The sequence below is a fragment of the Rhinolophus ferrumequinum genome, chromosome 16 (assembly GCF_004115265.2).
Source record: "Rhinolophus ferrumequinum isolate MPI-CBG mRhiFer1 chromosome 16, mRhiFer1_v1.p, whole genome shotgun sequence".
Classification (NCBI taxonomy): domain Eukaryota; kingdom Metazoa; phylum Chordata; class Mammalia; order Chiroptera; family Rhinolophidae; genus Rhinolophus; species Rhinolophus ferrumequinum.
Window position 1 is genome coordinate 24,383,432 of NC_046299.1, and position 24,031 is coordinate 24,407,462.

At 38.1% G+C, this 24,031-nt stretch overlaps 1 protein-coding gene across 1 annotated transcript; it reads left to right on the plus strand.

Moving 5' to 3' along the window:
- The first annotated feature begins 2,782 nt into the window (after positions 1-2,782).
- LOC117036412 (cytochrome P450 2C23-like) lies at positions 2,783-21,995 on the plus strand. Its single transcript, XM_033131319.1, has 9 exons — positions 2,783-3,066; positions 4,431-4,593; positions 7,426-7,575; positions 8,199-8,359; positions 8,853-9,029; positions 14,718-14,859; positions 15,848-16,035; positions 19,945-20,086; positions 21,340-21,995. The coding sequence occupies exons 1-9, from the start codon at positions 2,887-2,889 to the stop codon at positions 21,519-21,521; spliced, it is 1,485 nt and encodes a 494-aa protein (XP_032987210.1). The 5' UTR covers positions 2,783-2,886; the 3' UTR covers positions 21,522-21,995.
- Positions 21,996-24,031: the final 2,036 nt, after the last annotated feature.

Below are 24,031 nucleotides of genomic sequence, written 5' to 3' on the forward strand. Positions count from 1 at the left end.
GATGACAAGCATATGAAAAGATGCTCCTCATATGTCATCAAAGCAATGCAAATTAAAACAACAAGATCACCACCACACACCTGTTAGAATGGCCAAAATCCAGAACACTGACACCACCAAATGCTTGTGAGGATGTAGAGCAACAAGAACTCTCATTCACTGCTGATGGACACGCAAAAAGGTACAGCCCCTTTGTAAGGCAGTTTTGTCTTACAAAACTAAACATCCTCTTACCATATGATCCAGCAATTGCACCCCTTGGTATCTGCTAAAATGAATTGAAAATTTATGTCCACACAAAAACCTGCACACACGTTTATTCATATTTGCCCAAACCTGGAAGCAACCAAATTGTCCTTCAGTATGTGAGTGGATAAATAAACCGGGGTAACTCCAGACAATGGAATATTATTCAGTGCTAAAAAGAAATGAGCTATGAAGCCATGAAGAGACATGGAGAAACCTTAAGTGCATATTACTAAGTGAAAGAAGCCAGTCTGAAAAGGCTATCTGTTGTATGATTCCAAACTATGACATTCTGGAAAAGAAAAAACTATAGAAACAATAAAAAGATTAGTGATTACCTGGGGTTAGGGAGAGGGAGAGATGAATAGGCAGAGCAAAGGGGAGTTTTAGGGCAGTGAAAATACTCTATATGATACTATAATGGTGGATACATGTCATTATATATTTGTCAAAGCCCATAGAATGTACATCAGCAAGAGTGAACAGTAATGGACTTTGGACATGGTATTCATAATGATGTGTCAAGTGTAGGTTCACTGATTGTAACAAATAACCACTTTATTTTATTTTTCCCCCCGTTCTTCCATCCCGCTCCAACTCTGGTTCAAGCCGTTGTTTCTCAGTCTAGTTGTGTAGGACACAGCTCCCTGGCCCATGCTGGTATTATGAGCCTTGCGCCACCCCCCCACTCTCTGCCTCCCTCCCTCCCTCCCTCCCTACTCCCTCCCCACCTTCCCCCTTCCTGCAGTCTGTTGTTGGTCGGTGGCTCACAGCGGGCACACAGAAGCCCAGTTCCAGGGAAAGTCGTCGTTCACAATCTTAGCTGTAGAGGGCGCAGCTCACTGTCCCATGTGGGAATCGAACCAGCAATCTTAGTGGTAGGAGCACGGCACTCCAACCACCTGAGCCACCAGGTTGGCCCTCAAATAATCACTGTGGTGCAGAATTTTGATGGTGGGGACAGGCGGTATATGGGAATTCTATCTTCCACTCAATTTTGCTGTGAACCTAAAACTACTCAAAAAACACACTCTCTTTAATAATGAAAGAAAAAGTCTATTAAAAAAACCCAAAAACCTTTCAACATTTTTAAACAAGGAAATGGTGGTTTTAAAACTGCCCTTTTCCAACATGTTTCCAGCATCCAGTTTATTCACTTGTTTTCAGCATCCAAAACAACATTAGAGTCTTTTTAAAGAATTTCAAAGTCAATAATTTACCTCACTGTGAAATGTCTGCAAGTGAATACCTGGAAACAACTCAGCAAAAGCACAGTGGACACTGGGTCCACAGAAGGTGCTAGAAGGAATACAAGGATGTATAAGAGGTCCTTAAACTGATTACCTCTGCCTGGTTACTCCATGTGCAAACCCATCATCTGCTGTGACTCCATCCCAGTGTACAAGCCCCAAGGCTAATGGATATATGAATGCAGGCTAATAGGCAATTTTGTTTAATGGAAATGAATAGTCTGTTGTGGAAAATACAGAGAGATGGCTCTGAAATAAGTGAAAAATAGTAAAGTTAAAACAATGAAGAATTTTAGTGCTTAATGCATTTTTAATGTTTGCTATAATAGTAATAGGAAACCACAGTAGACTATTAGATTTTAGAAAAACATTTAGTATAGTAAAAATTCCCCATAAAATAATGTACAGATATTACTATTAATAGTAAAATTTATCTCAAAGAATAAGTCAATAAGAATTATCTTAAATGTAAATACAAATGAGATAATATTTTTCAAATACCATCTTAGTAAATGTTTTTATTGTGGTAAAACATACATACAATTTACCATTTTAACTGTTTTAAGGTGTACAATTCAGTGACATTAAGTACTTTCACAGTTTTGTGCAAGCATCACCATTATTCGTTTCCAGAACATTTTTTATCACCCAAAACAGAAACTCTACACCCATTAAATGTTAACTCCCCATTCCTTCCTCCCTCCCCCCACCCCCGGCCCCGGTAACCTGCAGCCTACTTTGAATTTGATTAGTTTAATCATACAATATTTGTACTTTTGTGTCTGGTTTATTTCACTTAGTATAATGTTTTCAAGGTTCATTCACACTGTAGCAAATATTAGAATTTCATTTTTTTAAGGTGACTAATATTCCCTTGTGTGTGTGTGTGTATATGTATATATATATATATGTATATGTATACATATATGCTTCCTCCTGTTTATCCCTTCATCTGTTAATGAACACAGTAGACTTTTAATTGATGAGAAACATGATAAAAAATGATGATTGACGAGGACTCCTCTGAAGTTGTGTTTTTCCATATCAGATCTCAGGATATATGATCCATTCTTTTTTTCAAATTTGTGAATTTAATTATTGGAACAGTTTCAGAAAGTTATGAAAAATGAAATGCAACTTAATGAATCATTAGTGCTGAAGGGAACAAAAGTACATGTCATGGAGATGTTTAGCAGGTCAAAAGTTCACAGATTTTGTAAATGAGCAGTAGAAAACATTCCTAACCTCAAGCTTCAGCAAAGCTAATAAAACACAACACGATTCTAGTTTGTTTTTTCTCCCAAAGTTCAAAAACTGGCCAGTCATGCCTCCTGCACAAGACTGCTTTCCAGCGAGCAATCCGGACAGGTCCTAACCTCAGGTAGCTGAGATGGAGCTCGTGGGAATCACTACTCTTGTTCTTATGACTTGTGTCATTTACCTGGTTTACCTTCTTGTGTGGAAGGGAAGTCACAAAGGGAGAAGCCTCCCCCCGGGCCCAACTCCCCTTCCCATCATTGGGAATCTGATGCAGCTAAACTTCAGGAACGTACCTGCATCTCTCTCCGAGGTAAGGGGGTTTCATTCTGGGACTGGTCAGCTCCAGGTAAGCAGGGTCATCTTGGGCTCTGCAGGGTCATCTTGGGCTCTTTTACCTCAATCTTTGTTAGTTTAACTCACCACTGAGGTGTTTTGGGGGCGGTGTGTGTCTCTGTGTTACAATATAGATACCTCTTTGTTTCTGGACTGGATCACTTTCGAGCAAGTATGTTGACTTGACCTGAGATATAGAGGTAGGTTGAATTTTAGTGAATGAGAAAATTCTGGGATCAGAACATATTTTAATTGAAAGGCTTCCAATCCCCTCAGCATATAACGCTCACCAAAAGCAAGCTCAGTAAATGTAAACATGCATTAAATGCCGTCTTATATTGCTACTATACTACTACTGTTTTACACTAAATGATCTGTGGGATGCTTTGTGATTCTCCCTTCTGATTCCACTCCATTACCCAGCGTCTTGCTCTGACATCCCAACTCTGCTACCCTGACTGACATTCATTCCTTTGGAAATAGGAGAAAAGATATTATTACCGTGAATATATTGTGCAAGGATATATACTCTAGAACAACCTAAATGTCCATTGATGCATCAATAAAAATATATGTATGTATCCCTGTACACACACATATTAGAATATTATTTAGCCTTAAAAAAAAGGAAATCCTGCTATTTACAATAACATGGCTGAACCTGGACGACATTATCCTAAGTATATGTCAGACACGGAAAGACAAATGTTGCATGATCTCACTTACATGTAGAATCTAAAACGGTTAGACTTGTAGAGAGTAAATGGTGTTTGAAAAACATCCTGCAATTGTTTCAGTACTCTATTTTGCCTCTTGGAACAATGCTATCGTAAATGTATAAGTTCCATCCTTTTTTCTACCCGCTTAGTGAGTCTCCCCCAAGCCCTTACTCTGGCTGATTCCTGTTCATCTTTAGTTTAACCTTAAATCTTGCCTCCTCATAGATTCCTGACCTCTCTATTTTATTAAGTTCTCCCATTATCATCCACAAAGCACATTCTTTATCCCTTTCATAGATTTATGCTCAGTTTGTACTGCAATTGTAGTTTGTTTGGCTGTTTACTGCTTGTCACTTTCACTAGACTCTTAAGTTCCATGAGGGCTCCTGGGCTGTACACAGTATTTGACTCAGGGTAGGTGCTTAGTAAATATCTGTTCAATGGTTACATATTATAAATGAAGGAAAGACTGAATCTGTAACTATATCCTGGGTTAAATTTCTAAAATGGAATTTGTGGGCAAAGTCTAAGTCACATGTAAATTATTACTTAATTTCTAACCAAGCCTCCAATGGAAAGATTTCATAATAGCACTTACACAACTGCTTTTATCTTTTTCCAGTTAGCCAAGGAGTATGGCCCTGTTTACATGTTGTACCTTGGATCCCAGCCCACGGTGGTCTTACATGGATATGAAGTGATAAAGGAAGCTTTGATTCAGCAGGGTGATGAGTTCCTTGGCAGAGGACCGTTACCAATTATTTCAGATGTCCAAAAAGGACACGGTATGTTTCAAATCAAAATATGGGTTAATTTTCTTTAGCAAAAAAGTGATTAACTTAATGAATGTTTGTTCTGCCCCAAGCAACAGATTAGATGTGACTGCAATGCAATTCTGACGCTAATGACCTAGAGTTAGTGCAGACGCCATAGGTTAAGGGTATTGCTACAAACAAGATAGCCCTCACTTCAGATGCTAACCGTTAAGTTCAGAGATCCCTAGGTCATCTATACTTCTGACCAGAAGGCTAAAAATTCAGGGGTCCCCATGACCTTCTCTGGTTCAGTAATTGGTAGAATTATTCACAGAACTCGGGAAGGTACTATACTTACAGTTTTGTTATATAAAGGATGTAAGTGAAGAGACACATAAGGCAAGGTTTGGAAGGATCCCAAATGCAGTGCTCTTAAATTCTGTGTCTATGAGTTTTTTAATTAATATTTTTTATTAGTTTCAGGTGTACAAAACAACATTATAGTTAGACATTTACACCCCTCAGAAAGTGATAATCCCCCCAATCTATTATCCCTCTGACATCTTATAAAGCTCTTACAATACCATTGACTACATTCCCTGTGCTGTACTTTACATCCCGTGACGAAATATACAGAGGGTGCCAAAAAAATGTATACACATTTTAAGAGATGTGATCTATGTAGCAGTAGTTCGCCATAATCAGAAGTGTCTGGATGCTGATGGTAACCACTTTGAGCACCTCTTGTAATTGCAGAAGTCAAACGTGACTATATATTGAGTATTACGGTTTTTTTTTTTTAATTAACCTATTCCTTTTTTTTTTTATTGTCCTTTCAATCTTAGTTGTGGAGGATGCCGTTCAGCTTCAAGTGTTGTCCTTTCAGTCTTAGTCATGGAGGGCGAAGCTCAGCTCCAGGTCCAGTTGCCATTGCTAGTTGCAGGGGGCACAGCCCACCATCCCTTGCTGGAGTCGAACTGGCAACCTTGTGGTTGAAAGGATGCACTCCAACCAACTGGGCCATCCGGGAGCTCAGTGGCAGCTCAGCTCAAGGTGCCATATTCAATCTTAGTTGCAGGGGGCGCTGCCCACCATCCCTTGCGGGAGTTGAGGAATTGAACTGGCAACCTTGTGGTTGAGAGCCCACTGGCCCATGTGGGAATCGAACCAGCAGCCTTCGGAGTTAGGAGCGTGGAGCTCTAAACACCTGAGCCACCGGGCCGGCCCCGAGTATTACAGTTTTATTACAGTGTTTTCCTTTCTTAAAATATGTATACATTTTTTGGCACCCTCTGTACGAGGTCTGACAATTAAGTTTGTGACCTCATCCTAGAAAAAGTGCTACATATCTCATTGCTTAATATCACTACGGTCACCTTCGAAGCACTCCCCTTGGGAAGCTATGCACTGATGCCCGTGCCTAGTCCACCCTTCAAAGCAATTTTGGAACTCTTTCTGGAATGGCCATCAGAGCTGTCATCATATGATTTTGATGTCCTCAATGGCATCAAAATGTCTTCCTTTCAATATTTCCTTTATCTTCAGGTAAAGAAAGAAGTCATTGGGGGCCAGATTAGGTGAGTAGGGAGGGTGTTCCAATACAGTTATTTGTTTACTGGCTAAAAACTCCCTCAAAGACAGTGCTGTGTGAACTGGTGCATTGTCATGATGCAAGAGCCATGAATTGTTGGTGAAAAGTTCAGGTCATCAAACTTTTTCACACAGCCTTTCAGCACTTCCAAATTGTAAACGTGGTTAACTGTCCAGTTGGTACAAATCCATAATGAATAATCCCTCTGATATCAAAAAAGGTTAGCAACATCGTTGCAACAAGTTCGCTAACTTAATTGTCAGACCTCGTATGTCTTTAATTATAGTTGACATTCAATATTATTATTTTACTTCAGCTTCAGGTGTATAGCACAGTGATCAAGCCTCTACACAGTCTATGAAGTGATCCCCCTAAGTCCAGTGCCCATCTGGCACCTACATAATTTCTACAACATTATTGATTATATGCCCCATACTGTATTGCATATGCCTGTGACTATATTGTGACTACCAATCAGGTCATGATGTTATTGTTTAATCCCTGTGATACTCACAGGTCACCGCTTCGGGTTCATAATCCTTAAATCGGTCTTCTCTTAGTTCCTTTTTGATGTTTCAGTCTGAGGGAGATCATTTGGCAGTTAGCGGCCGCGAACAAGCACCGACTTTTGAGAGGATGCACTACACAGATGAAACTAATGGTGCATTAAAAGAAATAGGAAACTCAGAATAAGTAACAGGTTTTGTACGGAGGAAGAAATTAAAAAGCACAGGCATGGAACATACTGGGTTCCTCTGCTCCTTTGCTTCTTTTTATTCACATGAGGCTAACAATCGCTGCAGTAAATTCGGAGGAGACGAGAACCGTAAATCCCATATCGATCTGCTTTGAAGTTGCTTATCCTGTCATAGAGAAAAGCACAAACAGAACTAAACCACAACTAAGAGGGATATGAAGTGTGAGAACAGATGCTGGGGAAAGGGGTTTGCGACAAAACATGCCGTTTTGGATCATTTTTAACAAAACTAAACCGAGGGCCCTTCTTACACTTGGGAATATTCTCCACCTGCCAGTGACCCCCTGCCCCTTTCCATCATCTCTGCCCCTATTGACCGGAGCTTGGGTTTTTTTTCCCCTTTGTGACAAATATTTCACCCAAACCACAGAATAGGTTGTGCTCTTAAATTGCCAGTTGCTGAATCCCTGCTGAGGGGCACTGGGATTGGTTCAGGGTAGACATAAGAGATCAGCTGTAGGGAACATCTGACTCCATGATACAAAACACTTTCCTGCTCCTGCTGCTTTTCTAGGAATCATTTTCAGTAATGGGGAGACGTGGAAGCAAATGCGACGCTTCTCCCTGATGACCCTGAGGAACTTTGGGATGGGGAAGAGAAGCGTTGAAGAGAGGGTCCAGGAGGAAGCCCAGTACCTGGTGGAGGAGCTCAGAAAAACAGAGGGTGAGTTCCACTGACCATCCCTTAGGGGGCAAAGGGACTTCCTACATACACTGCCCTCAGTCACAGCTCCTTCTTTGGGTGTCACTCTGCGGTCCACAATCTGCTCTATTTTTCAGAGAATTGGCTCGGAAAAAAGGGCTGGGACGAAAAAGATACAGAGCTCTTAGTTAGGACTCTCAAATCCTTTAGTTTGGACTCATTTCCCAACTTCAGCTCTTACTGGGTATGCAGACTTGGACAAGTTACTTAATTTCTCTAAGATACAGTTTCTACATGTGAAAAAGGGGGTTAAAAATCATACCTCAGAATAAAAGTTAAATACATAGTTTGCAAAACATTTACACAATGTTTAGCATGTGGTAAAATTCTCCATAATGTCACTTGTTGCTCTTATGACTGTTATCATACTCGTATTCATATAGCAACATAATCAATATTATTAGTAGCATAGTATAATACCAAATAACATACAGTATTTGTATTATTAGAAGATGCTCACATCCCACTTGGGGAAATTTAGAGAAAATAAATTCTATGTATAAATCTGAGCAGGCGGGAGTTCTTGTTCTGGAAATCCTGTTGCAGGCTGATGAAAATTCTAAATGTCTTTTTTCTCACATCAGCTCAGCCCCTTGACCCTACTTTCATCCTCAGCTGTGCTCCTTGCAACATTATCTGCTCCATCCTCTTCAATGAGCATTTCCAGTACGACAATGAGACGTTCCTTTCCCTGATGCATTTGTTAGATGAAAGTTTTAGGAAAATAAATTCTCCATGGAACCAGGTAAGGCCACGGCTGCACTGCACTCCTGGTCGATCTCATTGGCTCCCTGGTAGCTTGCAGGAAGGGGAAAGGGCTGTGACCTCCACTAACCTATGCCAGGAACAAAGTGCCAGTGTGAGCATTCATTGTCCCTTCCCTCCATGTATATCGAGTGAATAAGTGCAGTGTCACTTATTCCAGCATCATTGGAAGGTTGCCCTCTGCTTGCCTTTATGGGCTTGCTCACACAATAGAAGACAAAATGTGCCCAGTTGCCTATGTTTCTTTAGGCCCCTGCACCCATTTCCCCCCTTACTACTCTGGGGTTGGCTGAAGGAGATGGGAAGGGAACCCTGTCCTATGTGTGACGATCATCCCTCCTTCTCTTGCGCTTGGAAGCCGGAGGAAGGGATTCTGTCCGGCCAGACCACACACAGGGTGAGGTGCTCCACTTGGAAACTCTGGTTCCTCTTCACAAACGGAATCTCCAGTGTATGTTTTATCCCATTTTTAGATGTACAATCTATGGCCAGGACTCATAAGGCATCTCCCTGGAGAGCACAGAGCATTTTCAGAACGGCTTGAGAGTGTTAAACATTTCATTCTGAAAAAAGTGAAGGAGCATCAGAAGTCCCTGGATCTTAGTAACCCTCAGGACTACACTGACTGTTTCCTCAGCAAGATGGAGCAGGTACTGTATCTTATCATCCCATGGGAGTGCATGAGGGCACAGTCACCCCATGTAGGTATTTCTTGATGTTTTGATTTTCATGGCAATGGGGTACACTATTATCAGTAATAATAGAAATTCAAAAATAGTCCAAAACCCTCTTTTTCCTTTGTATTTCCATTTACTTCCTACACGTGGGCATTAGCATCTATATATTCTCAGTACATATTTACGATGAGCCCCATGATACACACACTGACATATAAGTGCATGTTTCTGAACCTATATTCACCTTGGCTTGGATGAGACACACATACATTTTCTCTACGCATCACTTACACGTACACAGTCAGCCATTTTTGCTAATGTGCTTCCCAGATTGCCTGTCATAAATCAATGCATTATAAAAAATGGATTGTGTTTTCTTACAGAAACAATTTTATTCTTTGAAATCGGTGGTAGATAAAGATCCTAAAGCAAAGACATTATATATTAACCATGAGTGGTATTAAAAGTATTGAATAGCAAGTATTCACACAGCCACCAGTCCTCATGCTGTCACTGAACATAAAATACCATCATGACTACCCATGAGCACATCAGTAGAAAAACAGCCAAGGCTGTGACCAGCAATAAATTTTTTTTAAAAAGGTATTAAGTGTATAAACATATACAGCCACTTAAAATACAAAAATTATTCTTTGATCCCTATAAATTACTCTTTGATCCCTATATAATTAACATTGTTTATTCAAAGGTCACCCAAATACATATAAATGAAAGAAAAATACCACTCAATTATACATAAATATACAAATTATGGCAAACAATTAATAATAATATCTTTAGTCTTCTTAAGCTCTAGAGGGCTGATTTGGATAGCCTGGTTTCCTTAGAAAACATGTCTAAGGAAGGTGTATTGATGTTCCTTTTACTTCTCAGAAATTTCCCCAGAATCAGTACAGGCATTTCAACTCATTCCACTTGCCAAGGACATACATCAAAAGACCCAAGTTTGTTGTTGGCTTTCAGGGAACTAGATGTTTGGGAAAATAGGAAAACAAACAAACAGAAAAACCCCATAGCCAGGCTATTAATTCAATCATTCAAAATTTTTATTTGGCACCAACTGTCTATTAGACATGGTGCTTGGTAAAAGGAATAAAATAATGAATCAAATAATACCCTGCAATTTTCTCTCATAGCACTTGTCGGAGTATAAGGAAATACTCTCCTACATTCTCCTCTACGATGTATCTGCTGAGAGGGCTGGGGCAGTGTCGATTTTCCACACTTTGTATCATCCAACAACTAGCACAATGTGTAGAATATTACAGATGCACAATAAGTGTTGAATAAATTTGCTAATTAATTAATAAAGGTACAGGCCTTGACTTAACGGAGCTTACGAGTCTAGTGCAATGGTTATCGAAACAAGCTGGAAGAATGAAGTGCTAACAGGGGAAGTACAGGTTGTTCCGAGAGAACGTGACAGAAGCACTGCTGCTAGTCAGATGTGAGTGATGGAGGGACTTCTACACCAAGGCCCACTGGGTATATCCTGTGTATGCAGGTGACGACTGAGCTGAGAGCTGAAGGCTGAAGAGGGGTTATCGGTGTAAAGATGGCAGAGAAAAATATCCCAGGCAGAAAAACAAGATGTGTAAAGGCACCGAGGTAGAAGGGAGCTTGGGAATAGGAGGGGTAGCAAGAAAGCCAGTGTGACTGGAAGGGAAGGCAGGAGAGAGCGGCGGGGCAGAAGCTGAAGCCTCAGGAGGGCAGCACAGCAGGCAGATCACTCATTCAGGGCCTGGCAGGCCCTGTTAATTAGGTTAGTTTTTATCCTACCCTGTTTCCCCCAAAATAAGACCTAGCCGGGCAATCAGCTCTAGCAAATAGCAAATAGAAAATCGTTTGCCGGGTCTAAGCCCTGTATAAAGAATGATCATATTTTGTGATGTGGAGGACATATGGGAAGGGTCAACAGTGGATGCAGAGAGGACAGCAAGGACTTGCCTGAGGGTGAGTTTCCTAGCTGCAGAGCCTAAAATAGGGATTTGTATGAAAGTGATTTCTTAAGGGAGTTCCATTAGGAAAAAACTTGTTTGTGAATAAGACAAACAGGAGGGGAAGGGGGAAAAGTTAAACATAGATGCAGTTTCTCTAGTCTCTGCCTGATCCTATAAGGGGCTGTAGAGAAAAACTGCAGTGCAGAGTGTGTCAGGCCCTGAGGCAAGGGAGCTGGGTTTTTGTATCACTGCACCCATTAGTCACTGGCCACCGGCAGCCCCATGATGGTGGTGTTTGGGGCTGATGAAGTCCCAGGCATCTCCTGGCAATGTGGCTCCAGTGCCCAAAGGACTCCTCCAAGAAAGTTAGAGATGGGGCCATAGCCGCTGGAGATAGGTGACCTCAACCAGTAAAGGCACCTAGGCCTGACACCTATACCATTTTCTACATGAAACTATTGCGGTAGCCCAAGGTGAGGTGATGGCCGTAGGCACTGGTGATAAGATGGAAAGATGTGGATAGATTTGAGAGACATCTAGGAGGTACAATTAACTAACAGTACTGGTGGTGAGCTGGGAAATGCAAGGGATGAGATGCTAGGTTCCTGGTCTCCCTAACTGGTGGAGGTTAGGGCCATTCACCAATACTGGAAACACTGGAAGGGGACCATGTGAACAGACATACCAAAGCCTTGAGATTCACTGAACTAAGTTAGAGGAAGAGACGAAAGGGAAGTTGATGTGCCAATGTCTAGATTTCAACCATTCCTCCTTCTCCTTCTTTCCATGTCTATTTTCCTGTAAGGTAACTATCAATAGAGATGAGTAGAAACTTCTAAATTGTTTCTGCTTTCCTCTAAGTTTTGTTCCATTCTGTTTTACTATTAAATCTCTATTACCTTACTACACAATAGATTTGGGTTGTGTTAAGAATTAAATAAAATGGTGGAGTCCATACTACTTAGTGAAATGACAGAGTTAGAGCATAAATAAAATATATGCTAATATTTCCATTTTCTCCCTCTCTTCGCCAGGAAAGACTTTTAAAAACTAACTGGACTTTTTGTTGTGAGGGAGTTATTTTAAATACTCAATATTCTTGATTTGAGATAAAGGCAGTAAAGACTATAGGTAGGAAGTGACAATGTGCCTAAAAATTTGGACATCCATATGAAGGAATCATTCTGTTTTGAAATGAATAGGAGAGACACATTATAAAGAAATTGAATGAAGATAACCTTCATTCAGAGCTTTCAAAATGAAGCTAATTTTGAAAAAAGTACCCTAATATTTTCCTCAAATTTAAAAACCAATGGTATTAAAAGCCCACCAAAAAATAATAATAAATGAAAATAATCTAAAGATGGTAGAATAATTTAAATAGAAATAGAAATATTTAATAATAAAAAAATAAAAATAGAAATATAAAACTTTTATTAACTAATGTTATAGCATTAAACATTCATTTATTCAACAAATTCTTAGGGTCAGTTATAATGCCAGGTATGGAGGATATATCAACAAAGAAGACTTAATCTTTATTGTTTATTATTATTATTAGTTTCAGGTGTACAAAACAGCATAGTGATTAGACATTTATGCATCTCACAAAGTGGTAACCCCAACAAATCTACTACCCCCCCGACATGATACATAGCTATTACAATACCATTGACTCAATTCCCTGTGTTGTACTTTATATCTCGTGATTATATATATTTTAAATTATAGTTGACATTCAATATTATTTTATATTAGTTTCAGGTGTACAGCATAGTGGTTAGGCTTTTATTTAATTTATGAAGTGATCCCCCAGATAAGTCTAGTACCCATCTGACACTGTAAGATAGTTTTTACAATATTATTGACTCTATTTCCCACCGTATTTCACATCCTCATGACTATTTTGTGACTACCAATTTGTACTTCCTAATCCCTTACTTTTCTCACCCATCCTCCCAACTCCTCTCCCATCTAAAAACCATCAGTTTGTTCTCTGTATCTATGAGTCTATTTTTACTTTTGTTTGCTCGTTTATTCTGTTCTTTAGATTCCACATACGAGTATAAGTGAGATCACGTGGTATTTGTCCTTCTTAGTCTGACTTATTTCACTTAGCATAATATCCTCTAAGTCCATCCATGTTGTTGCAAATGGTAAAATTTCATTCTTTTTATGGCAGAGTAATATTCCATTATATATATGTACCATAATTTCTTTATCCAATCGCCTACTGATGGGCATTTCAATTATCTCCATATATATCTTATCTGTTGTGAATAGCGTTGTAGTAAACATAGGGATATGTGTATCTTTTCAGATTAGTGTTTGGGGTTTCTTTGGGTAAATGTCCAGGAGTAGAATTGCTGGGTCATAAGGTAATTCTATTTTTAATTTTTTGAAGAAACTGCATACTGTTTTCCATAGTGGCTGCACCATTTCGCAATCCCACCAACAGTACACAAGGGTTCCCTTTTCTCCACATCCTCACCAGCCAGCAATTGTCGTTTGTTGATTTGTTTGTTGATGATAACCATTCTGACCGGTATGAGGTAATATCTCATTGTGGTTTTCATTTGCATTTCTTTGATGATTAGTGTCATTGAGCTAATCATATGTATGTCCTCTTTGGAGAACTGTCTGTTCAGGTCCTCTATCTATTATTTAATTGGATTGTTTCTTTTTTTGGTGTTAAATTGTATGAGATTTTTATAAATTTTGCATATTAACCCCTTATCAGATGTGTCTGGCAAATATCTTCTATTCAGTAGGATAGCTTTTCATTTTGTTGATGGTTTCCTTTGCTGTGCAAAAACTTTTTAGTGTGATGTAGTCCCATTTGTTTGTTTGTTTTTATTTATTTATTTATTTATTTATTTGTTTGTTTGTTTGTTTGTTTGTTTGTTTGTTTGTTTGTTTTTGTTTCCCTTGCCCAAGGAGCTATATCAGTAAAACTATTACTAAGGGTAATGTCTGTGAGTTTACTTTCGATACTTTCTTGTAGGAGTTTTATGGTTTCAGGTCTTACATTTAAGTCTTTAATCCATTTTGAGTTTATTCTTGTATATGGCATAAGACAGTGGTCCAGTTTCATTTTTTTGCATGTATCTGTCCAGTTTTCTCAGCACCATTTATTGAATAGACTGTCTGTACCCCAGTGTAAAATCTTGCTTTCTTTCTCATAGATTAATTGGCCATATAGGCATGGGTTTATTTCTGGGCTCTCTGTTCTGTTCTTCTAAGTCTGTGTAAGTGAAGGAAACAACCAGCCAGGAACCAGTGATTTCTCTACATTGTTCTCGCATACAGCTTATCATCTGGTCTTTTTCATTAAATATAATAAAAGAAGATATCGTTCATTAAGTATTTGTATATATGAAGCATTGTTCCAAGAGCTTCCACCCATTAACCCTTTTGATCTTTATAATAAGCCTAGGGTGTACGTTCTATTTTTTATCCCAGTTTCACAGATGATGAAACTGAGTAAAGAGTAAAAGTAATTTGCTGAGGGCCCACATCTGTTCATTGAATAACCTGGGATTGAACCCAGGAGTTTCGATTCCATGACTGATGTTTTTTATCCACTACATGAAGGGGCACAAAATGAAGTCTATTAGTAGTAAAGGAGAATGATTGTGGAGCTCTGATAAGCCATTTCTTTCTTTTTAACTCATGTAGCCATTAACTCTACCATCTACAGGAGAAACACAACCCAGTGTCTGAATTTAACTTGGAAAACCTGGCAATCTGTGGATCAAATTTGTTTACTGCAGGAACACAGACAACTGGTATCACCCTGAAATACGGGCTTCTACTCCTAATGAAGCATCCAGAGGTGAAAGGTACAGCAAATTTTCTAGAGACCAAATAAAACATAAGATCCTGGCACTAGATGAAAGTGGGAAGGTGCTGCCGACAGTAAGAATTTTCCTTTCTCTGGGCTGCCTTGTAGAGCATCATGCAAAAGGCCATCCGTGTGGTTCTGCTTTGTAGATCAGAATTCTATCTAATGATGCTGATAAGGAAAAGACAACTTTAAGAACTCAAAGGTGGTCATTTAAGTTGAAAAATAGAGGAGCTTCTGAATCCTAACTCTTATATATCAGATGCAATGCCAAAGATGAGCCCTATTTAATTTAAATGAGGGACCAATGGGTCCCCATACTGGATTCTCATTCTAGACCTACCGATACCTAGCTGTGACCTCAAACAAATGATTTCATCTTGCAGGCCTCTGTTTTCCCATCTTGAAAAATGGACCAGGCTCCTCGCAGGGGATTTTTAGCTCTGATATAATTTAAACTTTAAAAATAAAATTATAGTAGCTCGATTTTTCTCAAGCACATTCTCAGAGCACAGGCCTTAGGAAGCCAGTGTTTATATTGCTCAACAAAATGGTACAAAATGGTGTTTGCTGTTCCCACAAAACATGTAGGAGAGTGGATGAAGCTGACAAAGGAGATGCTCCCACTAGAAGATTAAACATTTTCCCTTTACAGCTGTTTTGCCAGGGATCATGGGATAAGGACCTTGCCACAAAGGTCCTCCCCTCACTGGTATATGAGAACAAACCAATTAAGGCAGGAGGCTGTGAACATAGTTGACCCACCTTTTATGTTTCCTTCAGCAAAGTCTCTGGTATTTTGCAGCAAAATTGAAAATAGAAATTCCATCAGGAGCAGAGTAATGGGCTATTTAGCAATATATCTTTGATTTTGGTTGGGAGCCTTTTCCAGGCCACTTTCTGTTGCATATTGCAAGTATTTCAGGTAATTTCCAGGTGTCCAGGGAATATCCCTTGCATAGGATTCATGATTCATGTCTCTACAGCCAAAGTTCATGAAGAAATCGACCGTGTGATTGGACGCAACCAAATCCCCTGCATGAAGGACAAGATGAGGCTGCCCTACACAGAGGCTGTGGTGCATGAGATACAAAGATACATCTCCCTCCTTCCTTCTAGTTTGCCCCATGCTGTGATCCGGGACACGAAATTCAGACAATACGTCATCCCCAAGGTTAGATGTGTCTGGGAAAACTGACTGGGAGAGAAGTGGTGGCATGGTAACTCGGTGGGGCCTGTGAGAGCCTCTCAGTTCTAGTTCAGGAGGAGAGGCAGTCAAGTGTCATGAAAAGAACACAAGGTCAAAGTCAGATGGCCTGGGTTTCAAAAGTGTCGCTGTCATGCAGTGCACCATTCTGTCATCTCTGCAACCCTGTCTCTGCCTTCCTAGAATGGGAGAGACTGACCTGAGGTTTCCAAGTCCCACTATTCTCTTATAGAATATATTGAGGGAGCAGTGATTTCTATTAATGAGACTCTTATGGGAACTGAAATCTGATTTTTCATGATGGATTATGAAAAAGGGGAAGAAATGGAACATGTGTCTATAGCTCTAAGGTAATCAAACCTTAGAAGTGTCAACCTTCTTTAACCTGAATTCTCTCCTTCCAGGACCTCACATACAGGACATTTGGGATATTACCACCCCTAACAGTTACCATTTGTAGAACACTTAGCATTCACCAAAATCTTTCCATACATACTAGGGATGTAGTCAGTCTTCTGTAGTGATTAGGAGCTTAGGTTTTACATTTAAAAAGTTCCAGAGCATCGAAGAGAAAGAAAAGTTTCCAACCCTGATCAAAATACTACAAAACAGAATCAAAATACTACAAAACAGCCACCAATCTTACTTATAAGTATTAGTGTAAAAGTCTATTAACACATTAAGTCTAGCATCACATTAAAAAAAATACAACACCAACAAGCTTAAGATAATCAGGAACATAGGAATGGTCTAACATCAGGAAATCTAGTTTAATAAAAAAGTTTATAGATTTCCTGGTGTTAGACCATTCCTATGTTCTAGTTTTCTCATTTGTATAGAAAATACTTTTGATAATATTCAATATCCATTTCTAATTTTTTCACCCTTAATAAAATAAGAATTGATAAATAGCTCTTTAGCCAGAAAATAGTATTTCCCAAATCATGCTTGTTGATGAAAGACTAAAAGTATTCCCATTAATGTCAGGAATAAGACAAGGCTATTTACAATTACTAATATCACTTAAGTAGAATTATAAAAAGGTAATAAGGGATAAAAAAATTTTAAAGGAAGAGGCAAAATTGTAAATGTTACAATTGTACATGGAAAATATAAGAAAATTAACAGAAGCACCATTGCAAAAATAGAATTATTCAGAGGTTAGGTACAAATTTATTATTTTTTAAAAAATCAGTTTCCACCTGTATAAAATAAAAACTATTTAAAGAATATAAGAAGACAAGTTTTCATTAATAAAAACGAAGATAAAATACTTAGGAATAAACTGAATAAATAAATTTAAGATCTGTAGAAAGAAAACTTTAAAATGTTAATGAGAGATATAAAAGTTTTGAATAGATTATTACTCTGTTTGGGTAGGAAGATAGCAGTTATCCCAAAATCAATCTATACATCTATGAGATCTCAATGAAAATGTCAACCAGATTTTTTTTTAGAACTAAATTAACAGATCCCAAATTTGATATCGAAAATTCAAAAATAAAAAACAGTCAGGGACAGGTCCTACCAAATGTTATAATATCAAGTCACAGTAATTAAAGCAGTATAATACAGCCTTTTTGAATAGATCAATTAAATAAAGTCTAGAAATAAACTTAATTATACATGGAAACTTAGTACATAAAAAGGTGGCTTCTTCCTTGTACCATAGAGAGAAAATATGGATTATTCTATAGAAGTTGGAAAACTCCTGGGGAAAGTGGAAAAAAAATAGCAATAGATCCCAACCTCACACTTTACATGACAATTTATTTTTGGTGTCTCAAATATGTACACATAGAATATTAAACTGTAAAAGTACTGAGGATAAAAGCAATATTTTTTTTATTATTATTAGTTTCAGGTGTACAAAACAATGTAATAGACATTTATACCCTTCACAAAGTGATAATCCCCCCAATCTATTACCACTCTGACATCGTATATAGCTGTTACTATACCATTGACTATATTCCCTATGCTGTACTCCACATCCCAAGACTATATATATATTTTTTTAAAAAATCATTTATAAAAATTTATTTATAGTTGACATTCAATATTATTCTACTTCAGCTTCAGGTGTATAGCGCATTAGTCAGGCATCTACACAGTCTATGAAGTGATTCCCCCTGGTAAGTCCAGTGCCCATCTGGCACCTTACATGATCTTTACAACATTATTGATTATATTCCCCATACTGTATTTAATAACTTTTTTTTTGAGAATTTCAGAGTGACAAATGACTTTCTAACATTGACCAAAGGAAAGAGGAGTGAAGGTCATACATTTAACAATAGATAAATTCGGTTATATGTTAATAAGAAAAATCTGCCTAGAAAAAGAAACAAAGTCGAAAGACAAATGACAAACTGAGAGAAAATTTTGCATAGTTTATAAGACCAAAAGACTAATTACTGAAAAATGAAATGAACTCCTACAGTCAGTATGAACAAACCCCAAAATTAACAGATACAGTGCAAAAAAAATAAAATTAAAATTTAAGTAAAAGTAATTACAATGGTTTTTAAATGTGTAAAAATATACTCACACAATAAAATATATTGAAAATAAAAATGATAAAGAGACATGTTTTTACTTATCATAATATGTTGGCAGGCTATGAAAATACTAGTAGTATTTTTGCTAGTGGTATAAATTGGTGTAACCTCTGTGGAAGGCAATGTGGTAATATCTATCAAAATTCAAAACACACCTACAATTTGAAGAGTAGCTCCATTAATAGGAATTCATCCTTTGTGTGTATTTCCCCCAAAATAAGAATATTCATTGCAGCAATATTTGTGATATTTGAAGATTGGAAAATCCCCAAATGTTCATTTTAAAAGGACTTTAAAAATGCCTTTCTTTCTATAAAGTGCAATACTAAGCAAGCTATAGCATACTATAGGGTGCTACTATTTGTGTGAAAATCGTGGAGGCCATATATATCTCCTCCTTTTTAATCCATAAGATCCCTCCCGAAGGAAAGATCCTAAAATGGTAATTGTGATTACAGCAAGAAGGAAACCAGGGGACTTGAGGATCGGAAGAGAGACTTATTTTCACTTTATACCATTTTGTACATTTTTTTGTATTTAATTCTTAAATTATGTTTAAGGAAATACAAAATAAAGTAAAAAGGGATAAAGGAAGATTTCACTGAAACAGTAATGCTCAACAGGATCAGCTAGAACTTGGGTCAAATTCTAACCATGCCACTTGTTAAAAGTATAACCTCACAGAAGTTATTTTTCCTCTGAATTGCAAATTCCCCACTTATACAATTGAACAAAAAGAGAGCCTATTGGATATGGCTGAAGTAAGAATTAAATATGATTTATAAACAGATTGGCACAGTGTCTTGTAAATGTGAAGCATCCAATTTAAATGGTAGTTTCAATATTATTTTGTCATTTATGCCTGTGTTTTTGTTACCCCACCCCATTTTACAAGTGAGGAAAGTGGAGTCTGATTCAACAGATTCAAGATTTCATTTCTCATTTTCTTCCATTCATACCCGAAATCAGAAAGGAGCAAATCGTGAAAAAGTAGGCATTTCTGATTCGTGGCAGCAATTCTAGTAAAGCTCATGTCTAGGCAACATGGGTTGCAAATCCCCATTTGTCAGCAACACCTGATTATTGCACATTGACCATAACATCACTCTTCCCAAAGAGAACCATCCAATTGTTTGATAAAACATATTGTATGATAGCGTGTGTAAAATAGCCATAACTCAAGGCAATCATTCACCAGGCAAGCTTAAGTGTGCTCAGTCCTATTCAATCCACTGTGGTTAAGAGCGTTAGCCTTATTTATGAACCTGGACAGGCATGATAAAGGATCACTCCTCTCTCTGCTTCTTGGTTCCAGGGCACTACTGTATTTCCAATGTTGTCTTCGGCCTTGTACGATTCCAAGGAGTTTCCCAATCCAGAGAAGTTTGACCCAGGCCACTTTTTGGATAAAGATGGCCACTTCAGGAAATCAGACTACTTCATGCCTTTTTCCATTGGTAAATACAAATAAATACATCCAAAGCATACATGTGAACATGTTGGACAACTTTTAGCTTCACTGAATTTGTGGCATAGCTAAGTAATCCACTGATGATAGCAAATGTTACAACCTGCCAAATCTGAATGGAGCCCTTTAAGTCTGTACACTAGTAGGATTAGATAGATCACCCAAAGACCATTTTGTTGTTGGGTGATTGAGTATAATGCCAGTTTTTAAATAAACCAAAACCAGTCAATCCAATTCAAACGTCAACCCGATGACAAAAGGGACCTGCTTTTGTAAACTTTTATCTGTTGATCTCCCCTTTGTAATATTGACTTTTCCAAAACAAGTGTACAAGTTTTTTTCTTCTTTTTAAATTATTAACGATTATTAACTTTCTGATTCTTAGAGCCAGAGGACATCAGAGAAACCTTGGCCACTTCATATTCCTTCTTCCCCTCTGAAATTTGAGCCCCGCATATCCTGCCTCTTTGCAAGAGCTGGTTGGCTCCCAGTTACTATTTCCCATGAGGTCATAAAGACAGCTTAGGATTGGTCAGCATGCATTCTTTTTCCTTGTTCTCTTATTTAATCATTGAATTCGTATTTTCAAAGATTAGCTATATGTTTTGTTTCTAATTATGATGATAATAAGCATTCAACATAAAAAAATGGAAAAAGCCTTAGAAAAGCAGAAAAAAAAGAGAGAAATAAAAATTATCTGCTATTTCACCCTACAAAAATAAGCACTGTTAGTATCTTAGTGTATACACATCAAACAATTGTTTAGGTATACATAATAGATGAATATTTTAAAATAATATTTGGTTCATTCTGTACAATGTATTTGATAACTTGCTTTCATTTAATCTGTTGTGATTAAAGACAGACAATGTGGTATTAAATAATCTTCCACATCAACATATTTAGGTTGCATCGTATGATAGGTGCACAAGGACTTATTTCATTAATCCATTACAGATGGATGTCCAGTTTTCACCTAACTCATCAATATCATAAATAACAACGCAAGTGACATCATAATAGGTGAATCTCTAATTGCTACAGTTAAATCCCCAGAAGGAGAGCTACTGAATTAAAGGGTGAAAACTTCTTTAGAGAGTTTTGATAAGTACCAACAAATATCTCTGTACGGATTTATTGTCCTTGAGTAGTTGATGAGCATTCCCTTTTCTGATTGTATTTCAATATGAACTACTGTATTTGAATTTGGAACGCGCTAATGGAAATGTTTCCTCCTTCCAGGGAAACGGGCCTGTGTTGGGGAGTCCCTGGTCCATATGGAGCTGTTCCTCTTCTTCACCACCATTCTGCAAAACTTTTCCCTGAAGCCCCTGGTGGAGCCCAAGGAACTAGAGACCAAACCCATTGTTTCTGGGTTGATGAATATCCCACCACCTTTCAAGCTGTGCTTTATTCCTAGATAAAAATTGTTTCGCTTTTAATGATTTAAATCAAAGCAATTGCTTTTTCCTCTTGCTCCCTTGTACCCCACCCCCACCCCAATAGTTTCTCTCTTGATTTTAAATACTGCCTAGGACAGAAACACTATTCACTAATAACTCGATGGATATTTGTTTAAATCTACAAACCCCTCGACAAAAAAGGAGCGGGGTCCTGAAAACTCAAAGGGTGCAAACAATATATTTATACCCTGTATGTTGCTTTATAAATTATGCTCCAGCAGAACCAAGAGCAGGCCCACACAAAGCCTTTGTCGGGGATAAGCAGCAAATAGCGGAGCCTTCACTCTTTCTGTGGCTTTGGAGATATGCTGATTTTCTGTAGTTTTTTTTAAAACATAGAAATTAATATAATGGCCTATATGTACTATTTCTATTTCCAATTGAAAGCACTCATGATTTCTGCCACACTCACAAAATAAATCCTTCCACAATAGATTTTCTTTGTACATTTGACTTTATTTCAAGTCTCAAAAATGTCTTTCCTTGAGTTATGGGCACTCTACTGTTAGGATATAATAAATAGGTAAAATTAAATGATAACCTCCGATCACAAATCTCTCCCTGCCCCACCCCCATCTCTTTGCAACTGTGGATTTACATGGGACTCAAAGAGCCTCCTCAGATAAGAAGTCAAACCATGTCCACAGCTAGGATTCAGACAAGCTGTATCCCATTCAGAAAGAGGTGAGAGGCGGGGCTGAGGGTTGGAGAGCAAGAGAGCCCATTACAAGGAAAGACTGAGTATTCCCAAGAGACAGTGACCCAGAAAATAGCTGAAACCACTGCCCCAGCAGGGGTCCAGTGGGATGCTGTGAACAGCAGCTGCCACAAAGGGTGGCTCAAATACCAGCAGGCAGCCCAGCCTCTAGGGACACAGGGAGAAAAAGGAGCTCTAAAAGTAGAGCTGAGCTTCTGGGTAAATACCCAAAAGAATTAAAAGCAGGAGCTAGAACAGATATTTGTACACCCATGTTCCTATAAGCATGATTCACAATAGCCAAAAGGTAGAAACAACCCAAATGTCCATTGATGGATGAATGGATAAACAAAATGTGACATACGTATACATGTTCACATGGAATATTATTCAGCCTTAAAAAAGGAAGGATATATGTTCTGACATGCTGCAGCATGGATGAACCTTAAAAACACCATACTAAGTGAAAAGCCAGACACGAAATGCCACATATTGAATGATTCCATTTACATGAAATATTCAGAGTAGGCAAACCCATATAGAGATAGAAAAGTGGTTGCTTAGGGCTAGAAAGGGACTACAAATGGGCACGGGGTTTTCATGGGATGGGGTGAGGAAAGTATTCTAAAATTAGATTGCAGTGACGATTGAAGAGCTCTGTATATTCTAAAAACCACTGAACTCTACACTTAAATGGGTGAATTTTATAGTATGTGAATTATATCTCAAAAAAACTGTCTTCTTAAAAAATGAATATATGCACAAGCACAGAATCATTAATAATTAGCACAAATTGTCCAGATAAAGTAGAAGCATGATAACTGGTAAAGTACTTTATAGCTCACAGGTATCTTTTAAACCCTGCCTCAGGGCATGCAATAGTCAAAACTCAGGTTCAAGACAATAGCTCAGCTCAAGGCAAGCTGGAACATCAGAAATACGGAATTGGAACCAGCCAGTAAGGGGAGGATCCTAGAAGTACCAGAGCTAGAGAGATTGGACCACTTATGGGGAGTAAACAATCCAATCTAGAGTTTCCCAGGGGGTTGGGCAAACTCAGGCTAGACTGAGGCTGACGTTGAGATAGGACAAAAAGGAGAGATGGATTGAATTTCATGCATAGGTTCTGTCTGGTAAATCGTAGGTATTTCTACAAATTTGCAACCACAGCAAGACAGATTGAGGACAAAATATTTTTGGCTTTAGTGATGTCAAATATTAAGTCTCAAAGACCCTAACATAACCCAGTATAAAAATTATACTATATTTAGAGCAGTCAATTCTAGCTCTGAATTTTCAGTGAAGTTACACTCAACTTCATATTTATGGTCATTTGGGAGGAAATAACCCCCATAAATTTCCAATTCTCAGGGCTCTTGTAAACCAAGCCCAAGAAGCTTGCTCAGGCCCCTCTTTCCTATTTATCTTCTTTGTTAGTTTCTAACATGTAAGGAATTTGTTTGATCTTCAATGATGATCCAGTTCCTCAAACTGAAAAAAATTTGTGATCTTAGATAACAATTATTTTTATCTTCAGGGTCGCTGCTTGCTTCAGGAGAGGACATAGAACAGAATAAAGCTAATAGGTTTTGAAATCTGATTATATCTGACATTTTAAGCTGTGTGACCTTGGGCAGGTCCAGACTTTCTCCGATCATCTAAAAAATGAAATGAATAGCACCTACCTTCTAGGGCTACGAAGCTGAGGATTAGTGATTATGTAGTAGGAGGGGGTCATAAATGATGTTTTCTGTTATCCAATTATTGAAAATTC